Source organism: Zosterops lateralis (genome assembly GCF_965231275.1).
Source record: "Zosterops lateralis genome assembly, chromosome: 1".
NCBI classification, from domain to species: Eukaryota; Metazoa; Chordata; class Aves; order Passeriformes; family Zosteropidae; genus Zosterops; species Zosterops lateralis.
The window spans coordinates 147,672,044-147,692,951 of record NC_139762.1 but is presented as its reverse complement, the minus strand read 5'-3'; the positions used below and the strand labels follow the sequence as shown (position 1 = coordinate 147,692,951).

Below are 20,908 nucleotides of genomic sequence, written 5' to 3'. Positions count from 1 at the left end.
GCTTACTTTAGGGAAGATATTCCAGAACAAAGCAGCAACATTTTTATTACGAAAACCTAATGAGGAAACCAAACTTAAGTTGAATGATGCATGATGTTGAATGATGCAAAAATGTCCTAAAATTTACTTCAGTTTTGCAAACTACTTCCCTGAAATTGCTTTCTGCTCTGAAAACCCGCAAGCCAAACCTGTTCAGTAGGTAAGTAAAGCACCTGTTGTTTTTTTTGTTGTAGGAAATGCTGGTATATTATTTGCCGAATTTTACAGAGTTTGGTGAGGAGAATTTGAGTGTTCTCTTTCATACAAGCATAATACAGGAAGAAAACCAGTTATTTATTTATAACCATGTTTCATTACATGAAATAATGGTTTGGTATTGGGCCTTTGTCATTCAGATGGGTGTATCCCAGGAAAAAATCCTGCCTAGTGAATGTGCAACCTTCACTTCCAAGTCAGTTACTTACACTGCATCAACTAGTGAAAGTATTTTTTAAAGCCCTAGGTTGCAGTAAATGCTCTGTTATGTGTAAGGACACAGTACACAGTTGATTGGTAAGATCTGTGTGGCATCAGCTGCTCATTATGTTCTGAATAGTTCAATCAGCAGCTTTAGTTTCTTAGATGGTCTGGAAAAAAATACGAGACTCTTGATTATTCAGAGACTGGACTTTGGCGAAAATCTTTACTGACTTTATCTTACTTCTTTTGGAAAACATTCAATTCCTGAATAGTATTTTTATAATTGGGTAGAGGCCACTAGTTAGTTGCTCTTTCTTACCAAGATACGTCCAGCAAGTGACTATATGATCAATGATACCGGAAGCATTCTGGTCAGCATGGTGCCAGCAAATGGCACAGTAAATACAAAGTTAAAATAACTACTGCACTTGAATCTTGTGCTTTAGTATATGAATTGTTAGAGAATTGGAATGAGTATGGCCTCTTTATTATGCCCAAGTCATTTGTTTAATTCACTTCATGTACATCCCTGTGGTGTGAGGAGGAGGTGGCAGTGGCAGCCAGTTGTCCCACGTGGGAGATCCCTCAGGCTGAGAGCACCCGTGAGACTGAATTCTGGGTGAGATAATTGGAGATTACACAGTAAAGGTACCCATTCATCTTCTTGCTGGTGAGCTAAGGGAGCTGCTAGTAGTGGTCAGAGGCCAAACCTGTACTGCAGAATATGGCTAGACCCTCTCCCAGTCAGGGATGAGCAGGAAGACGGTCCTGGGATGTATGGGTCAGCCTCTCCAAGTCTGTATAGGGCTGAAGAAAAAGAGTTCCAAACCTATGCTTTCAATTTAAGTGGCTATTTTTGAGCTAAATCTTGCTGAGGCGCCAGTGCTGTTCAAAACTGCCTGTTGAGTCTGTTTATAACTTACCTTGTTTGTAGATGATGAATTGCTCTGTGCTCAAATGGTTGGGTTGATGTTTTGCCTTCCTCTCCTTGTTAGCTGATCCAAGTTGCCATCCCAACTACCCCTGCCAGTCTTTTGACTTGGGCATGTTGGCTTGTGGAATCTCACATCCATATCTCACATCTCAACTACCTCAGCTCATAGTTACTCTCTGCATTTGTCCATGTACAATCTAAAAAATAAGGCTAACTGATGTTTATACTACATCCTTTAAAATAAAACTGTTGCCCCAAAGAGTTGAAAACAGGAAATGTATTTCATTCTCATTACATTCTGTCCTCTGAAGATCTAATGCAATTGTTTTGAGTTAAAAATCAAATTAATACAGAATTACCATACAAAATTACCGTAAAAAAGCTTGCCACTTTTATTTGCATACAAAACAGAAATGAAAGAGGTTCACAATAAATTATCAGTGTGCTCTCACGGAACATTCTTGTGTATTTATTTTAGGTGAGTTAAGAAAACAATGGTCTGTTAACGTAAGAAATATTTGCAAAAGGATCATAAGGTGGGTGTAAGGAAGGACACCTGAAGCATTGTTCTCCAGTGGATTTAGTCAGGTTACTCTGCTAGTAAAGCAATTCATCCAAAACAAACAGAAAATAATCAACTGCGAAAAAATGGGTAAGAAAACTTTTGTGAACGGTTTTACGTACACCACCTAGCCAGATGTGTTTTTTCAGATACAGTTTGAAGAGTGAACGGAACAGTACTCCAGAGAAAGATCTACAAGTGACCTTCCATCATCAGCTAGCACCAACCCACTAACATACTAAACTTCTGGCATGCAAGATAATTACCATTATTTGTTGTGTCAACTGGCCATGTACACTTTTTTCTCCTTTAACATAAGAGCCTGTAAACATCTTCAGTGACAGGTGAGGCACTGGGACAAAAGGCCAAACACAGGTGCACATAAAACATTTCCCTTTTTTAAACAGTTCATTGAGAGGGGCTTTTTCTGTTGGCCTGTGTGCGTTCGGGGGTCTTGGCGCTCCTTTTGGCTATCCTCCTTGCAAAGCGACTGATTCCCGGGGATCTCAGCTCAACAGCTTCCATCTCTTCTTGAACAGGAGTGAACTCTGGTTGAGCAAGATGAGGTGATGGATAGGACTGGGAGTATGGGGATGGTAAGGGGTAGGACCCGTGAACTGCGTACGGCTGTTGCTCACCATCGTAAAGGTCCTCAGGGTCATAGATTTGGTAGGAGTTATGTGGCAACTGCACTACTGGGATGTCTTGATCAGTTGGCTCACCGTATCCACCTTAACCCACCACCACCAAGAGTATTCATACGGTTAACACAGGAGAAGAGGAGTAGAAAATTAAAGCATTCATTAGGAAACTGACATTTTATATATAGATATATTTCTATATAATGTGTGTGAGTATATATATATATAATCTTTAAATACACATCTTTTATTCACATAAAGGAACAATGAAAACATTTAACAAAATTAATAAGATGGAGCGATTGGAAACCCACCAACAGACAGCCAAGTTAGTTGGAAACCACCACCACAATTTGTCAAATGTCCAGTTGTAATACTGTGCTCATTATACACTGCACACTCTGCCTGCTAGAGCTTATTCCAATTATGGGCTAGAATACATGATTAGCAGGCAAAAATGGGTCAGGCAGTAATTTTTAGCAGTGCTAGGAAGCCAAGTGCATGTACAGCAGCTGTAAGTTCATTAGTGGTAGTCATTATTGTTGCTGGAAAGCACAGAGCAGTTCAGCATCCATCTCTGACCTTCAGCCCAATGAGACCTGAACCAGAATGAGCCTTTCACCTTCTGGACTGGTAGCCATTGTAAGGGATTGGGCCTTGAAACAGGAAATGAACAATGGGGAGGGGAAGTGAGGAGAAAAGGATAGGAAGAGACGACAACAAAAACATTCAGGTAAGTAAAACATACAAATCGGCTCAGGGGCAGATTAAACTGTAATCATCAAACAAATATGTGCAACATTTGTAGTTTAGTGCTTTACTAATAAATTTTCATTTCAGGTTGGGTGATACAATTTTTGGTAATGGTGTTAACTTCTTCCCATGGCCTCTACATGCTATAACAAGATGGGAAAGTAGGATACAGAGAAGATACAGAAAGCATCATTTTCTCCAGATGGCTTCACTGGTTAATGATGGACACGTGCATCCTTGGGCCAGGTTACACTACTACAGGTTTAGTAAGGGTCATGCTCTCATGCCACTCAGCGGCACAGGGAAGGGGAGGTTGAGCAACACGTTTGAAAAACTGTAAGTGTAAAAACTCTGCTGTCACAAACATGAGTTGGTAGGGCTTCAACACAGACCATTGGGATGGAGCAGGCTTGTACAACTACACAAACACATACAGGACAAAACCCACTGGGCGGGATCGGTTTTACTGGGATCAGATGATGGTCCTTTGGTCACTACGCTGGGTCACCTTCTCTTCGTGCTGCAGTCCCACAAAGTAGAGCCACACTGGACACGCAGGTTTTTAGAGAGCCACCACATTTTTTTTGCAAGGTTCATCGGTAGCCTCCATCTCACTTGGGCTGTTAGAAAATGCCACCCACACCTCTGCAAACGGCAGCTGTCCCGACTCCTCTTACTCACCTCCCATGCCGTAGCCAGCGCAGGAGGATGGGTCACAGTACCCTGGAGGCCCAGCAGGACCCTGTGAGCCCGGGGATCCCGTGTGACCAGCAGGACCTCGTGGGCCTGGAGATCCTGGTGGTCCCGGGCTGCCGGTTCGACTTTCTCCTGGAGGTCCTGCATAGAACGGGGAGATGAAACATTTGAGTGATGTCTTTCATGAAAGCAGGGATATGAGGCCATCTTTCCTGGCCTGGAAAACATGGCACTGAGTGTTTATAAACACTTCCAGGAGACAGCTTGAGAGGAGGAGCAAGGCATCCTGGCTCTGACTCCCCGGGGCAAGCTGAGGGAAAGACTTCAGCCTCTGGCAACAAAGACAGAGCAGCAGCCTAGAGGAGACCCATTCCCAATGAGCTTCCTCTTTGGCTGCTGCTTCATTTTCCTTGCCAGAGACAGCTTCTAGCCAGAACTGGAGCAAATGTTTCACCAAACATCAGATTTCTGGAAAGGGATTTTCATGGGGAAAGGACAGCCCTGGATGCCTGCACAGCTCTTGATTCCTCCCACTCTGTTTCAGTACAGCTTCTGGGTAATGCTGTGACTTGATACCAGTGCCTAATGGCCAGGATATCCTCATGAGGTCAATGCAATTTTACTCCTGTTTCAACAGGACCTGGTTATCACTCTCTGCTTTTTCAGGACCTAAATATAAATTCCTGTGATAAAATGGGCTTAAATGTATACGTTTCTCTGTCAAATCACATTTAGGTATGACATTAAGTCAATGAGAAACAAATGTAATTAGTCCAGATTAATTTTTCCCATTCCAGAACCCATGTCTGAAAAAAAAAAAAAAAAAAAAACTTGAAACATTTTTAAAAGGTGGGCTTGGAGAAGCATTTTATCATAGGGAAAGAGAAAACACTTGTGTGATGGGTGACACCATCATGTGGCACATCCCAATGTGGTATTACATAGTAAGAACATTATGACAGTTAAGGTGCCTGAACTGCTACTCTCCTTGAGGAGAAAGAGCTGTTGTAAGCTTCTTCACACATGGGTCAGAGTGGTCTAATCCAGGTGCCTCAAATATAAGTTTACCTGTGGATCCTGGTGGGCCTCGGGGTCCTTGTGTTCCAACACCTGGATTGCCTTTTTCTCCTTTCTCACCTGGTAAACCTAAGGAAATAGTATTCAGTCACATTTTGATCAAAAGTGTGAGCAGTGTTTATTATTTAACCAGTATTATAGTTCCATATGTTATTTTCCATCTAAAAACAGATGGCAGAGAAAGAAGGAGGTGAAAAATAAGAATTATTTGGTTCTTTTTCCATCCCTCCCCTGACAGCCTCTGAAGGGAAATGTCATTCTTGGGGTCTTAAACATTCTTGCTGCCATGGTGGTTTCATCGGGACGGTATGCAGAAGCATCGGCCAGTTTCCAGGCTGCACTTCCTGTGGAAAGCTGCCTCTGAGCTACACCAAGGTGCAACTATTGTAAGTCAAAAGAGTCTTCCAAGCTTCATAGCTATAAATTAATGTGTGGCCCAGAAAAGCTAAATTTTTAAGTGCTACAGCAAATTTTTCTTCAAACATTCACCCACCAAAGAGTGGTTCAGCACAAGATTGTTCATTGAGAGAGTTATGGTTATGGCAGATTCTTGCTAAAACATGAGCAAGGAGTTTCATCATAGTCAAAATCTGACCCCCAAATAAAGCCCAATCTGAGTGTTTCCCAGTCTTGAAACTCTGATATTCCTCTGATAGGCAGAGCCAGTAAGTTGTGTTCCTGCACTCGCTTGTGGGACTCAATTTCTCTCCTTGTGTCTGATCTATGGAGACCAGAAATCTAGTAATTCAGAGAAAGCACTGCTTACTTCCAGCTTTCCATCTCCTTCTGCACTACCGCTATGGCATCCTACAAAAACACTTTCTATATGCAGCCATCACAATAAGCAGTGTTGAACTATAGTAGGTGTCAAAACTATAAATTCCAGACCCCAAGTTTCCATTGGTGACTTGGAAATTCCCGTAAAGTCTGTGTTTGATTTGGCTGGTTCAAAGATACCAAATCCAGGCTGGTTTGTGGGACTCACCCCCCACTTTCCAGACCTCCCTCCCAACACTGGTAATTGCTCTCCTGGCTTCAGAGCTTCCTCACTTTCAGAGTCAAAGTCTATACACAGCCCCTTCATCAGCACAGAGCAGAAAGAAGACATACTGCCCTGGATAGGCAATATCTACAGATCCAACTGACTGGTCTCCTTCCTTTCTCTCTGCTCAGCTAACTGCCCTACCTCTTAGGGCAAAGCAGCTGGAGAACACCTCATTTTTGCAAGGAATCGTAGAATCACAGAATATGCTGAGTTTGAAGACACCACACAGATCATCAAGTCTGATTCCCAGCCCTGCACAGCACCAAGAATCACAACCCTGTGCCTGAAAGCATTGTCTAAATTCTTCTTGAGCTCTGTCAGGCTGGTGCTGTGACCACTTCCCTGGGGAGCCTGTTCCAGTGCCCAACCATCCTATGGGTGAAGAACCTTTTCCTAATATTCAACCTAAACCTTTCCTGACAACTTCAGGCCATTCCCTTGGGTTCTGTCACTGGTCACCACAGAGAAGACATCAGTGCTTGCCCCTCCTCTTCTCCTCACAAGGAAGTTGTAACTGCAGTGAGGTCTCTCCTCAGTCTCCTGGCTGAACAAACCAAGTGACCTCAGCCCTTCCTCATCAGGCTTCCCCTCAGAGAGTCACAGAAGATCTTTTTGACCTTCTTAAGCTAATTTGTAATGGAAGCAAATAAGTAATTAAGAAGTCTAAGTGTGGAAGAAATCGTAATTAAAACCCATCAGCAATAAAGAATTGCTCACATCAAGTTTATCAAATGTAAGTCTGCTGAACTGAAGTGGGTTCAGGATCTGTGGAGGAGTTCTGGGTCTTCTGCAGGAACAAGAGGCTTCCAGGGCAACATACTGTCTGACCCAACCACATAGAAAACACAAGCGATACCACTGCAACCAGTAAATCCACAGTGAGCACAAAATTTTTACCAAAGCATGGTGACCTCTTTATGTTAACTCTACAAGGTCCTTTGCCACTGTCCTGGCATAGTTAAGGCATTGCCTGTTCCTCTTTTTTGCCTTTTATTTGCTTCAGTTGCGTAATTTTGAGGGAAGAGTGCTGGTGGTGGTTTTTGCCAGATGCCTGGAATTTGCTTAGCCCTGTCTTGCTTCAAACATATGCAGAAACTCATCTATTGCAACTCTCTACCTGTGCTGCAGGCCTTGTAACAAGGTAAATGTATCCAAATTATCTCTTACACACAGGACCTGCAAGGAAAATTCTGCAAAAGGCAAATTCTGTTTGTGTGAATTGCTTTTTTCCTAAGACGACTGACCCATTACAACCATCTGCAATTTATACAGATGTTTAGTACAAGGACCATTGCTTATCCTACTGCATGGTAATATTACTTGCTGACTTCAAAGGCAACAGCCATGATGTTTTGAAATCATGGCCTGCCATGCACTCAATTATAAACACACACAAAACTACACACCCGTATGTGATGTTCACAGGATAAAATGTCAGTAAGAAATGCTAAACATGGAACAAATCTACTCAAGCTAAGAAGAAAACATTAATTCTAGAATAAATTATGAAACTCTGTGCAGGGCAAACCTTCTATGAAAGCAAACACTGAAGGCCAAGATAAAAGTCTGTATCAGGTTTCTTTTAGTCTGATTTCCAGTAAAGTTTATCCAAGTTAAAGAGAACATAAATACTGATGCAAAAATATCCTACTCCTAAGGCAAAATGCTCATGAGTTAAAGCCGTGGGCTTCCCTCAGGGACTTAAAAAACTCACAGAACACTTGGCTTGGTCCTAATAAATGGCAGAATATTCAAAATTCACCCAGGCCATCTTTGGTGCCAGAAGAGATGGTTTACAGAAAGCCACCCAGACAATCCATCACTCTTGTAGGTTACTGCATTGTAGGTTACTGCCATGGTTAATTGCCCTCAGAATGAAAGTGTGTGTATCAAAACTTGCCATTTAGTTAAGAATGCCTTCAGGTCCCAGGAGCTGCTTCCATATTTGTGCTCTGACATGCTTCAGCAGTACCATCAAACTGTCTCTCCCCTTCATGCTAACCAGGGATTTATGTCTTGCCCCCATCCAAAACAAGCAATGTCTTCAGTTCAGCCCCAAGGAGATCACAAGCAACTGAAACCAATTATTTCCTACCCTTCACTAAAGATAACTCTGATAGCACCAGCTATTGAAAACAAAACCAAGCTCATGAACATATTCTCTAGCAAAGAAAATTAAATGTTCATGGTTTCTGCACAAATGGAAATCTCAGGTGTTCTTTATCAAATTTTGTCTTTAAGACAATACTGTCCTGTGAGGAGAACTATGTATTGCATTTCAGAAAAATTAAACTACTCCCAAAAATGTCCTCTTTTCAAGATGTTCAGTTGTGAGTAGAGTGAATAATTACACAGGGTTGTGATTTTTTTTTTTATCCAGATGAAGCTAAAACTGGAAATAAAAATATTTAATTGACTCAACTGGCAAAAGATCCCTTTAATTCCACTGGAATTTTGCCATCACAGCTGTAAATGTGGCTTTTGATAACACATGTTTAACTGGCTCTTTTATATGAAGCCAGGAAACAAATAAGGATGAAGCTGTGCTTGAGAACAGTAACTTTCCCAGTGACAGCTTAGGTATTTATTGTACTTTAATCATAGTAGGATGGGCTGAATGGCTGTAAGTTTTATTCACCACTTCAGACCACATAAGAGCTGAAGTCCATCCAGTAGTAGAACTGCACTTTCACAGGGTATGAAAGCTAGCAGTGCCTCAGAATAACTTTTACTATTGCTTTTCCATTTTTCAACAAAGTTGAGAAAACAACCCATATATTATAAAAAAAACTGGAAACCAAAAAGAAGAAAAATCATGTTGACTCTTTTGGTTTCTATACCAGTTTGCAGAGCTACTTCTGGGCACTCAGAAGTCAGACACCAGTTGTTTAAGTCCCAGTTCATAACAAAATCAAAACAAAAAATATTCAAACTAGCTGAAAGAAAAAGAGAAAAGAGTGCCGTGAACTACTTAAAACAGAGATGAGGGCTGTGAATAATCAGTGTTTGTTTTCTTTCCAAACTCCTTATACTTATGCAAATAAGCAAGGAGCAAAATTCTAGTAATTTGTCTGGGATCATGTACTGTAGGGGCCTGGTAATACAACGTGGCCTCTCAGCTGGCAAGAGACACTAAGAACTGAATCTGTCAAGGGAATGACTTGTCCTTTCTCACTGAGGTGGTCTTTCTTGGAAGAATCACCTCAGTGTGTTACTGCCGAGAGGAATCCCATCCAGGAATGGGACATCATGGGCCTAGAAGTTCAAGTGGAGGTTTCTAACAGAACTCCACACACTCTCTCAGTCCATGTCTCTTTCCAAAGCCTCTGATTAACACTTGGCAGAGTGACAGGATAAACAAGGGAAAAGAGGTTATTGGCCAGGCAAGTTAGCAGGGAAGATCACTGATGTCTCTCACTGCTGACATTGTCCAGTAAAGCTCTCTTTGGTGCACCATTTCTAACCAGTTCCCTAAGAAGTGTCTTCTTACAGGCTGGGACTGCGCAGGTGGTAGGCAAGAGAGGTGAGCTGGGAGAAACATCTGGCCTCCCCCACCTTTTTATCTTCCTGCTCTACTGGCACTTTGGCACTCAGCTCAGAGCCGTAACAGGCTCTTGCAGCAATTCCAACAGTTAGAGGGGAGAAAAGCAACACTACTAGATAAGCAAACAGGTGGTTTTTTCCCTTCTAATGACTATTACTTCTTAGCACACACCATTGCAGAACATTTTCTGAACTCTGAAAGTCAGGCTCCACCTCTGAGTTGCTAACCTGGCACTGGGCTTGAACATTAAATTGGCTTCATATACAACCAAAATGCTGATGACGTTAGTGAAAAGAAACACATTTTTCATAAAGACTTCCAGGTGGCTGGCTGGAGATCTTCAGGACAGCACTATACATTGTGTTTGCTGAACAAGTTAAATGCAAACAATGCTTCAGAACATGGCAAGGGATAGAGTCTCACTCCATTTACCCTCCTCTCTGTAGTAACTGGAAAAATTAAAAACCCTTCCTTCCATCCAGAAGCTGAGCAATTTTAATCTGCATTGGGAATGCATGAAAAACTTCCAGTTATTCTCCACAAGCATAAAGCTGGTTAAATAATCTTTAATTTTCATTTTTCCATTTTGGGGTTAGCTTAGAGCAATTCCTTAGAAATGGATTCAGAAACACTCCAAGAGTCTGTAGCAAAAGGTATCTTCCTGCTCAGTAAAGTGCTACTGCATCAAACACACATCAGTCTAAAAATTCAGTTGCTTCTAGAGATTAAGAAATTAAATCCTCAAGGAGCAATAAATTATTTTATACTTTTGCCTAGTTTCTGAAAGAGCTCCTTCTTCTTTCTTACAAATTCTGTTCAATGCTCCAGTTATATGAATGTCCTAAAATCCATTTTCACTCCAAATAAACCAGCCAATTATTTTGTCCTAAAATTTACACATGGATTCTTGATTCTTGAAACAACCTCATTTTAAGCTGAAAATATTGTAAAACACTCCTAACATTTGGTATCACATTTTATGAAAATCTGCAGAGAGGTCTGGCTGACTGCAGTGCTGAAGGATGCTTGATTAGAGCTTTCTCTCTACTAAGTATAAAACTCCTCACAGGCACTACCTGCCAAAATCAGTCCCTTCTAACATCAGTTATCCATATAGACAGGAAAAGGGTAATAGAGAGGGAAGGGGCAATATTCTTTTTAATGTCTTTTTACCCTTTCTGTACTCTATTGCCAATGCTGCTTCCCAGACATTAATATTGTCTGCAGTGGGCCAACCCACATCATGTTTCATTTAAATGACTGCATCTAATCACTCAGTGATTCCACAATGTGCATGTCTGGACAGCAGCACAGCAAATACAATGAAAGTACAAGCTGAATGTTGGGCATCTTCCCTTTTTGTAGCCTAGGGTTTTTGTTTCCCTTTTCCCAAAGTCCTAGTTTGAAAAATCTCTTCCCAAAAAGAAGAAGAAGATTTAAAATATGCTAGTATTAGTGGGGAATCAAGTATCCTGAAATCTGCATTCACTGTCTCCAGATCATCCTTTTTGAAGCTAGTTCCTCAACTGCTGTCTCTTCCAATCTTCTTTTCTACTTGTCTCACGCTCCTTCATTCCTTCTTCTTTCTGGATAGTGTCTGGTTTTTGCTCAGCTTGAGCAGGCAGCAGCAGGACTCAAGGGTCAGTACCTGAAACCTTGTCTCTTTTTCTCAAAATGGTAATGTGAATTAGACTCTTGAGAGCAAGTCTCACAGGTTGAATCAAAAGCTTTCTATTAAAAACAATGTTTTAACTATGGTCCTAATGGCTACTGTGAACTGGAACTATTAAGTTCCTAAACAGCCTTCACAGCAATTAATTTTTAAAATCCCAGTTAGCAGATTTTGTAACAGCAACACCTGTTGGGAAAGATTAATCAGGGAAATCTTATAAATATGATTGCTTAGCAAAAGATTCTGAAAATATGAAACCTGTAATCGAAATAGAAATGGAAGCTTACTTTGAGTTGTAGGATACCGAGTCTTAGTTACTATATAACCTAAAGACAATAGCCTAGCCAGCTGAAGGAGAATCCCTTTTGATTGAACAATACCTTTCTGCTGGCTAAGAGATCCAAAGGTTAATGTAGCAAAATAGAAAAGTCTAAAGAGTAGTTTTTAGAGTTTAAAATATAACACATGGTAATGTAGTAGTTCTTATAGGCTGTATGTAGATTCTATAGGATTTTGTGTCTTGTATTGGTTGGTCACTGTAAATTAGAATATTCATCACAAAAGGAGATATAATGTATTGTAACCAGGACCTCGAGCTGTTCACTCTCTTCTCTCGCTCTCTTGGCTCTCCTCTTCGCTCTCTCTCTCTCTCTCTGGACCTCGCTCTCCTTTCCCTGCTCTTACCTCTGCTCTCTTCCCCCTGCACTCTGACCCCTGCCACGTTGCTCTAGCTCTCTCCCCTCTTCTTGCCAGCTTACCCTCTTGCTCTCTGTCATTCTCTCTCTGGGACTTCCCTTCAGCCGAGGCTGGTGGCTGAAGGGAAGGCCCTTTCTATCCACGACCCTTGCAATAAAACCACATATTCTAGAATATCTCAGGTCAGGCAGAGTACCTTGTCCCTGATGTCAGATACCTCTACAAACACCAATTCACTGCGTCTGAATATCACATTTGTCTCTTGGGTTTTTGGTCATCTCCTCATGTGATGTTCTTCAAATCACTTTCACAATTGTAGATCTACTCAGTATTACCTTCTGAGGTTAGTGCTACTCTGAGACACAAAAGATAGCCAGAGTTGCACAGAAAGAGAGTAAATCAAACATGGAGCTTGTTTTGTTATTAGACAATGCTCGTGGAGGAAAGGAGAATGGGCCTCACAGCTGAGAATGACCCTACATATGAGAATACAGAAGAGAATTCTTGCAAATGTTAAGTGTGTTACTTCTCTCTGACCTCACCATTTCCTCTTCTTGATTTTCTCAACCCCTCAAACTAGGAATCTTTTCTGTCTTATCGATCTTGCTCCTTTCAGGTGATCATGACTCAGAAATTCCTAGACTGACATATTTCAGGTTATCAGAAAATCTGATAATTTGTTGATTTTCCCAACATTCACATAAGTTTTGCATCTGACTTTCTTCACCTGATCTTTTGCTCATACATTTAGAAATTCTGCACACTTTGGTGTCTCACTAAGATGAAACATGATGTGATGGGACATGCACAATTAGATTCCACCAATCTTCAGCAGTTTAAACATTATACCTCTGTCTGATCCTACCAAATCACACTTGGCAAAGCCTGCATGACCTTCATGACAGAGTCTCAGAGTCTTCCTTACAGTCTATGTTAAGCTCACCAATTAGTGAGAAAAATGTTACTTTCACATTTAGATGGGAGACAAAAGCTATTAGAATGTACCAGGAAAGGGAGGTATAATTTTGTATTTGCGAAATATGAAGCCTACCTCTTTCTCCTGGTCTTCCTGGTTGACCAGGGCTTCCTGGAAACCCTTGCATGCCTGGTGATCCTTGCTCTCCCTGTGGCCCTGGAGCCCCTGGCCGACCTGGCTCACCAGGAGGTCCTGCAATGGTTCGTGTTGAGACAGACTGGCTTGGAATCTGGTTCAGAATCGAGTTGTATCTTGCCATATGTCCTATCAGGAAAAAAAAAGTCATAATTTTCAAGTAGCAGTGGAAAATCTGGTTCAGCAAAGTTTGAACAGAGTACTGGCAGGTTTTCAAAGCTGTGGTCTCTCATGCTTTGGTATTATGAAGTGTACTTCTTGGGGGAGAAGCAGTAGTTTAGGAAGTGCACAGAAAATGGAAGTAGTATTGTGCAGTATTTTATTTTATTACTTTGGTAAGGGTTTGGGGGCTTTTGTATTTTACGTCTATAAAAATTTAAAATTGTTGCAGCAGAAGCTTCTGTATACTGTAATAATTTGGAGACAATTCCAACTTTTTTTTCAGAAGGCTGACGTTAATCAGCTCTAGTTGGACATTAACCCGGTTGAACATAAATCTAGTTGGAACATAAATCTCAACTGTCTAGTCTAAAACAAACAGATCCCCTTAGATATTTTGAAAAGTGTCATATTTGTAAGTTACTGTGGCAGGGCAAAATCCATTCTAGAGAGAGAAGCATATGGACTATCCATGTACTTGCCTTGGATGAGCTGTTCACACACTTGACGAGCAACAGCCCGGACCATTGCTTGGGACTGGAGATCACCCTGGATAACAACAGCAGCAGTGTCATGAAACAATGTCTTGAGTCAGTTCTGTGCTGAAAGCACTTTGAGCAAAGAAAGATATTTATTATTGCTGAGACATTATATCCTCACAGATGAGAAAGGAAGCCAAAGAAATTTTGTGATTTCACTGGATCCCATTTCTCTTTTTGGCCAGCAATCGGAGCTCTGAGAAGATAGTCCTAATGAGAGATTTGGAGACATGCTTACTGCCTATACATACTCCCCACCTTCAAAACATTAATGTAGCTATATAAAAAAACATATCTAGAAAAGAAGGAAAGTTTGATTAATTGCGAAAACTACTCTGCCTGTAAACACAGAGAAAAATAAATTTTCAGGAAAAGCTCTTTATGAGACAGAAGGCCAGGCAGGAAAAAAAAACATGGCTAACATGAACGTAGACTTACCCGTTCACCCCTTTCACCCTTAGGTCCAGGAGGACCCTATGAAAAGATTCAATACAAAATTAATTCTGATTTTGTTCTGCTCAAAATCTTTAACACCTAAACTTTGTCTGCCTTGTGGAGTCATAGCAAAGGGAGAAAAATTAAATTATAAACAAGCTTTCAGGAGGTTATAGGACAGTGATAAATAAACTTTTATCATTTCAGTACTCACCTTTGGCAATCACATGGGAACAATTACTTTCACAAGTATTTTCCACGCACACTGAATTTACTTATTCAAAGTGATAGCAAGGATAGGCCACCATATAATGCATTTCACATGGCTGAAACAGGTCTAATTTTTGCAAAATTTGCTGCTGCCTGAAACTTGCTGTACTGAGACTCTGCATCCACTATTGTCTCTAGAGGACACAAAATGAAGGACACTCATGCAGTTAGTTGTCAGAGCAAAAAGAGAGGGCAGTTTATTTTCAACCTCAATATGTATGGATTCTGGACAATGACCAGGGATTGGAGAATGAGGTTGTCCCCTCTTCAACCCCGCTGGTCAAACTAGAAGTCCATCAAGAGAGGAATGATAAACAATCACTTTGTTTATGTTACAAGCCGTGAGTAACTCCACTTCAAAAATGCAAACATCAGAAGGCTGAAAAAGATCAAGGTGACTATGAACAGAGCAAGCAGTGGGATTGAACTGCACAGAAAATTACGTTTGACATCGAGAATAATGTAATACTCTAATAATGATAAGGAGGATTATGGTTAGAAAGAAGTTGTCTAGGGCAGTTACAACTTCACCAATGTCAGTTTTTGGGGTAGGGTACACATTTCTCAGGAACTCTTGAAGCAAGAAAAGGTCTGTTGGTCAGAGCCAGGTGCTTATAATACCAAGGTCATGAGTTTGATCCCTGTATGGGCCATTCACTTAAGAGTTGGGCTTGATGGCCCTTGTGGTTCCTTTCCAACTCAGACTATTCTGTGCTTCTCTGCAGGTAACCAGCTGATGGATACATGCTTAAGTACAGCTTATTCTATCCTTAGAGAGGAGAAACTCCTACAAACACTAAAAGATTATTTCTAAGGCCTCTAGTCCAAAACTCTACATTTTGGAATAGACAGTCATTGAAGCACAGTAATTTTTCAGCCACCTGGTTTTTTTCTGCACCACTAGAGTCTAATATGCACAGCAGAGCTCTTGCATGACTCACAGGAATATCTACATTCTAGAAAATTTACTTCAGTATCTGGAACATGTGTTTGGACAGGAATTGCATAGTCAACATGTTATATATTGATAGTAAAAGTTCCATAGCTCATCAAATCTCCTATGTAGATTCCATGATTACACTTACAAACTATGCAGAACTGGACATTACGTTATTATCTTTGCTTATGTATTATCAGTCAATTTAATTTCATTTCCACTTAACCAAATGAAAATGCTTGCATTGGCCTAAATCTCCAAACCAAACTGGATTTTGGGAAAGAAGTTTCTATTCTACAAATAGTGTCAGAAATGCACTCTGTCCCATTCTGATGTTTTTAAAAAATAAATAGAATGCTTACTGTAATCGATGGGGAAAAGCTTAGCAGGCTTTATAATTAAACAATTAGTCAAATGTTAAAATATGAATACATAATATTGTCTGAACTCTTACAGAGACAAAGAAGTCTACTATAAATATTCTCGTTTACATAATTTACATGTTCATTTCATAGTTGTACTCCTTTCTTCCAGTCAAAATGGTTTTTAATAATAATAAAAAAATAACATTTGAGAGACAAACTTAATACTGGAGGCTCCTAATACTAATTTTAGATATAGAGGATATAATTTTCCATACAATGAAACTGATAGTCAAATTTATAATAGCAATCTAGAAAAAGCCCTAGTCATCAGTCATTTGTTCTGATGTAAACACAGAGTAACCCCAAAAGCCAGGTTTTTATTCATATATTATTTTCACAGTTTGGAAATCAGAATAATATTTTGGAAATATTCAGGTTAATAAATACTTGAATTTCCAGAGAGTTGCTGGAAGGGTAAAGGGAAAAAAGGAAGAAAGTAATTACACAAAGACTACAGATTCACATAGTTGTGTTTTTAACTTCTGTGTTTTAACCTTGTGTTTTGACTCTAATCCCTATGTTCCAAACATTGTATATAAGATCAACAAATATATTTAATAACAAAGAATGAACAAAGAAAGGTCAATATGATGTTTAACTTAGCCACTAACTGCAAACAGATCATAGGCAATAAATACTGAGGAGTTCTGTCAAACAGTGAGGCCAGGCTCAGAAACCAACTAATGCACAACAGCAGACAGAGAAATATTAATTAGTTTTACTTACAGGAGCTCCAACATCACCTTGTGGCCCCTGACTTCCAGTAACACCTGGAACACCTGGAGCACCAGGTATGCCCTATGTGGAAAAAGAAGAAGAAAATAGTGGTGATGACAATCAACATCCCTGAGTCCTGATGAGGAGAAGTGCACAGACAATTCTGTCAGGCAAAGACTGGAGATTTCCAGAGAGAGGACTAAGAAACACAATTTGCAGGAAAAAGAGCACCAAAAGCACAGCTCTGAAAAAAGCACTTGAGAAAAACAACTTGAGTTGCTTTCTGGAACAGGCAGAAATTGCTGAACCATTGGACTAAACCTGTGATGTCAATACTGTGTTCAGGGGAGATGACTCAGAATGCTCTTTGTAAAAAACAACAAGATGGCTTGGAGAATACTCAGTACAACCAGCAGCTTCCTCTAATCTTCTAAATCTATTAAGAAGGCATTAACTTTGCCTAGCTTCCCTAACTGAGAAGGCTGAGACTGATTCTGAAGGCAACATATCCTGCATTAGAGGCTGGATGTGGCCTCTGCTGTCTTCCTTAACGAGAGCACCTGTGCTCACCTCCGGCCTCTAGACCAAGTAAAACCTGGTGGTTCACTTCAGCTAACAGTCCTAATTGGATTTTTTTGACAAAAAGGAAATCTTGTTTCAAAGAAAAAGCAGTAATTCCCTCTTTACAGTGCCATTACTTGACTAAGAACAAGCTATCAATCTATTAACAGAACAACTCTCTCCCCTTCCCATGGGAGACATTTTCTTGAGCAAAGTAGGAGTGGAAAGAAATTACACTGGACAAGCAGCTCTCTGCCAACTCCATACATCATGAGAATTCCAACTTCCCTTGGCCTTGCTCTATGCACTGTAGCATAGATAACAGTGTGACCTATAATCCCCTGAAATCCTGCTGACTTTTACAGTAAGAAATTCTATGGGCAATACTCACCGTTGGACCAGGAGGTCCTTGTGGGCCTGTGGGTCCATCCTTGCCAGGAAAGCCCTATAAAAGATAAATAAATGCAATTTTGTCAGCTTTTTATATATATTTCATGAAGCTGTTCTGTTTCATCTAGAAAATATTTTTTACTTTTTTTTTCAGCGGCTTCATTTTGCTTTGTTGTCAAGTTTATGTCATGTTAATACCTGTTGGTAATGATCCCTTAGGAAAAAAAAATCCTTATTTGTCCTGCAGAGGGTTTATTTCTGAAAAGGAACTATAGTGTCACACAGATTAAAAAAATAAGAATAATCCAGCTAGTCTCACAATATTTTTGAAGGAAAAACAATACAAAAGTCTTCATCCTGGCAATTTTCACCTCTGAGTGAATATTACTTAAAACACTTCTGCAGAGAAATAAATGAGAGGGTTTGCTGTCAAACCTCTCTACCACAAGGTCACGTTCCTACATCTGTTCTCACTGGTTGCAAGTATTCACAGTCCCACTGATGAGGTGCTGAAAGATGGCAACTGAGAGTGGATCTCTCTGCCCAGCAGAACTGTACATATGCTCCAGCTATCACTGAGGTCCTGATTCGGGAAGCAGCGGGAATGCTCATGTGGTTTACATTATGAACGTGCCTCAGAGCTTCCAGAAATGAGAGCCAAAAACTAAAGATATCTTGGAAACTGGAAAGCAAGTACATCACAGAAAGACTGACCAGATGTAGAAGAAAATACACTATTAATAAAGTATTCTTACCAAATTAACCAATATATGCATTTTGTATCCACATGCTATAAACCTTGGGTTTCTGACCAGCCTAGTGATTAGGCACTTCTTTAATTACTACACAACCTGAACAGGAGAAATACGGTTTTACTTCTGGCTCAAGACCAGTTTGAAAGGTGGTTTATGCTGGAAAGTGTTTGGTCTATTGCTGAAAGGCTTGAAAATGTTTATGGTGACACATACAGTCCAGTCCTCAGTATCTCAAGGAGCTTTAGAAGAAAAATTTACAACTTTTTTGGTTTGTACTTTTTTCCAAATTCTTGTTTCTGACATGGTTTTAGAAATGAATATAACATATTCTATGAGTTCTATGCTTTGCATAATTTGGAAACTATTATTCAGATCTGCAATCATATGGCATAAAAATGGCTGGGGAATAATATTATCTCCCATATAACTGGAAAGGTTGTTTTTTTTTAAATTCTACTGGATGGGTGGTTTTGATGATAAAATACCCCACACAGTCAACTCACGTTATGTCATCTATGTATCCTTAGACTTGATAAGGAAACACCTTCCTATTCCACAGTGTAGTCAGATGAAGCTGATGCCTTCAAATTTATGTTTCATCTTTAAAATCAAAGATGTAAAACCTCTATTCATTTTTGCTCAGTTCCAAAGCAGGATGATGACTGGTTTGTCCCTTTTAAGGGCTTAATTTAACTAGGAGGAGGGAAATATAGTGCTTTCTACTGACTTCTAAGATCTAGCATGGATTCACACAAGCTTGTAAAGAAAAATAAAACTGTATGTCTTTCTCTTCTCTCACCCTAGTCAAGGGGTAGAATTAACAGTATGATCAGAAATACATATTCTTGGAATATATTTCACAACTTCCTTCTTCTGAGCAGTGCTCTTACTCCTGGCTGCTCAGTTATCACCTCCTGTCTATTCTCCTAGGGTTTATTTCTCTTGGCATCATGTCTGTATCGCCCACAAAAGATCACCTCCTACTGTATTTTCTAGCTGTGAAAACTGCTGTAGATAAATCAAGTCAAAGAGAAGCCTGGTTCAAGAAGGAGCATCGCAATACCTATTCTGTCATGCTGATAAAAGACTAAAGGTATTTGTTTGTGCTGCCAGCAGTGTTTGAAGATGATGTTACCCAGACCACCTGATGGCCAGAATGGATCTGACACTCATTCTGAACTTTTGAGCTGGGAGTAGAGATTAGTAAGTACCAGGAAATTGGCAGGAAGACTGGGAATTTATTTCTTCTGGCTCTTTCTCCCATAATTTTTGGTGTGTGTAATGTAGAAGAAAATAGAACACAGTGAGAATTCACAAAGTTGTATTCTGAGTACTGAAGCTTTGCAGATGCTATTTAATCTCCCATTTATTGAATTCTCCTCTTTGCTTAACCATCTCTAATCCAAGGGGAATGACTGGAGGAATCACATAGCACAACAGCTCTTTCTCTCTGTCACATCCAGGATAGAAATGACTGGACAAAGCCACTGATTCTCTCCCATGGAACTACATGTGCAAGAGCAGGATAAGATGGATTTTGATGTGTGACCTAGAGTGTAGGTCTTAGAATCAAGGTTAACTTGGAAAGTTAACCTAAATAAAGATATATTTTCCTAATGGCATGAAAAAAAAGTTCTAGAGAAAGAGTGTAGCTCTGACAGAATTGTTATGAGGGATTTTATTGGCCAAAATACAAATGGCATCACCAGTAACATCTCAAGTCTGCCGAAACCAGCACTACTGCTGATTTCATTATCAACTCTTGAGCTTTCTGTAGTCTGGAATTTGTCTGGGGGAACTTGTGGAGAGGTGACTTTTCAAGCAGGGTTAGATACCAGCAAGAACTTAACTGAAGCTACTGAACCGGGCCTGAAAGACTTTCATGTAGAGCCTTTAAAAAAAACCCTGCAGCCTGGGACACATGACTGCAAATTTAGGATCTGTCTTTCAACATGAAATGCTTGGGACTGTTGGTGGAGAAACATGATCTGTTCTTTTTAGTAAAACTCCCCTATACTGTTTGCTGCACATTTGGGGCAGCAAAAAAGAGACCAAACAACCACAGCTACATCCATACAATAAAAAGAAAGCATTTTACATTTATAAAATCTTTCCTGATGCTCTGGAAGCTGATGAGAGAGGAAGGGAATTCTCCTCATGTGGAGCCTGAGAAGTAGATTTAACCAGGTTATCAGACAGTTATAAAATATTATCATGCATATTCAGAATATTTCCTTTATTATCAGGAAAAAAACTTTTTTTTTTTTTTAAACTCTGATTCAGCCTTCACAAAGTATTTTTATTTCATTCCATTCTTCATAGAGAGGGTATGTCATTATGAAAATGACCTTTTTATGAATTCACGTAACTGACAGGGAAGCTGTTTTATTTCTTTCTAAACCCAGGGAAAAGCAAATAATTCAGGGACTAAAAACAAGAAAAGTTCAGAAATATAAAGAAGTTTTACAGATTAAGTGTTGGATTACAACATTAAGAAAGGAAAATCAAACCCTTTCCTCAATTGATTTCA

General features: G+C 40.0%; 1 protein-coding gene across 4 annotated transcripts in view; it reads right to left on the bottom strand.

Annotated features, from left to right (window-relative positions):
- Window positions 1-2,314: 2,314 nt before the first annotated feature.
- The window catches only part of COL14A1 (collagen type XIV alpha 1 chain), a 114,848-nt gene continuing 96,254 nt past the window's right edge, over window positions 2,315-20,908 (bottom strand). The window contains exons 41-49 of one of the 4 annotated variants that reach the window (XM_083854838.1): window positions 17,625-17,678; window positions 16,682-16,753; window positions 14,327-14,362; window positions 13,832-13,898; window positions 13,131-13,319; window positions 5,114-5,191; window positions 4,031-4,186; window positions 2,594-2,686; window positions 2,315-2,503 (exon numbers count right to left, since the gene is read on the bottom strand). In XM_083854838.1, the coding sequence (XP_083710964.1) occupies window positions 2,364-2,503; window positions 2,594-2,686; window positions 4,031-4,186; window positions 5,114-5,191; window positions 13,131-13,319; window positions 13,832-13,898; window positions 14,327-14,362; window positions 16,682-16,753; window positions 17,625-17,678 (885 nt within the window). In that variant the 3' untranslated portion in view covers window positions 2,315-2,363. Of the gene's footprint in view, window positions 3,253-4,030; window positions 4,187-5,113; window positions 5,192-13,130; window positions 13,320-13,831; window positions 13,899-14,326; window positions 14,363-16,681; window positions 16,754-17,624; window positions 17,679-20,908 lie in introns of all 4 variants that reach the window. The other 3 variants (XM_083854839.1, XM_083854837.1, XM_083854840.1) reach the window with 3 other exon arrangements.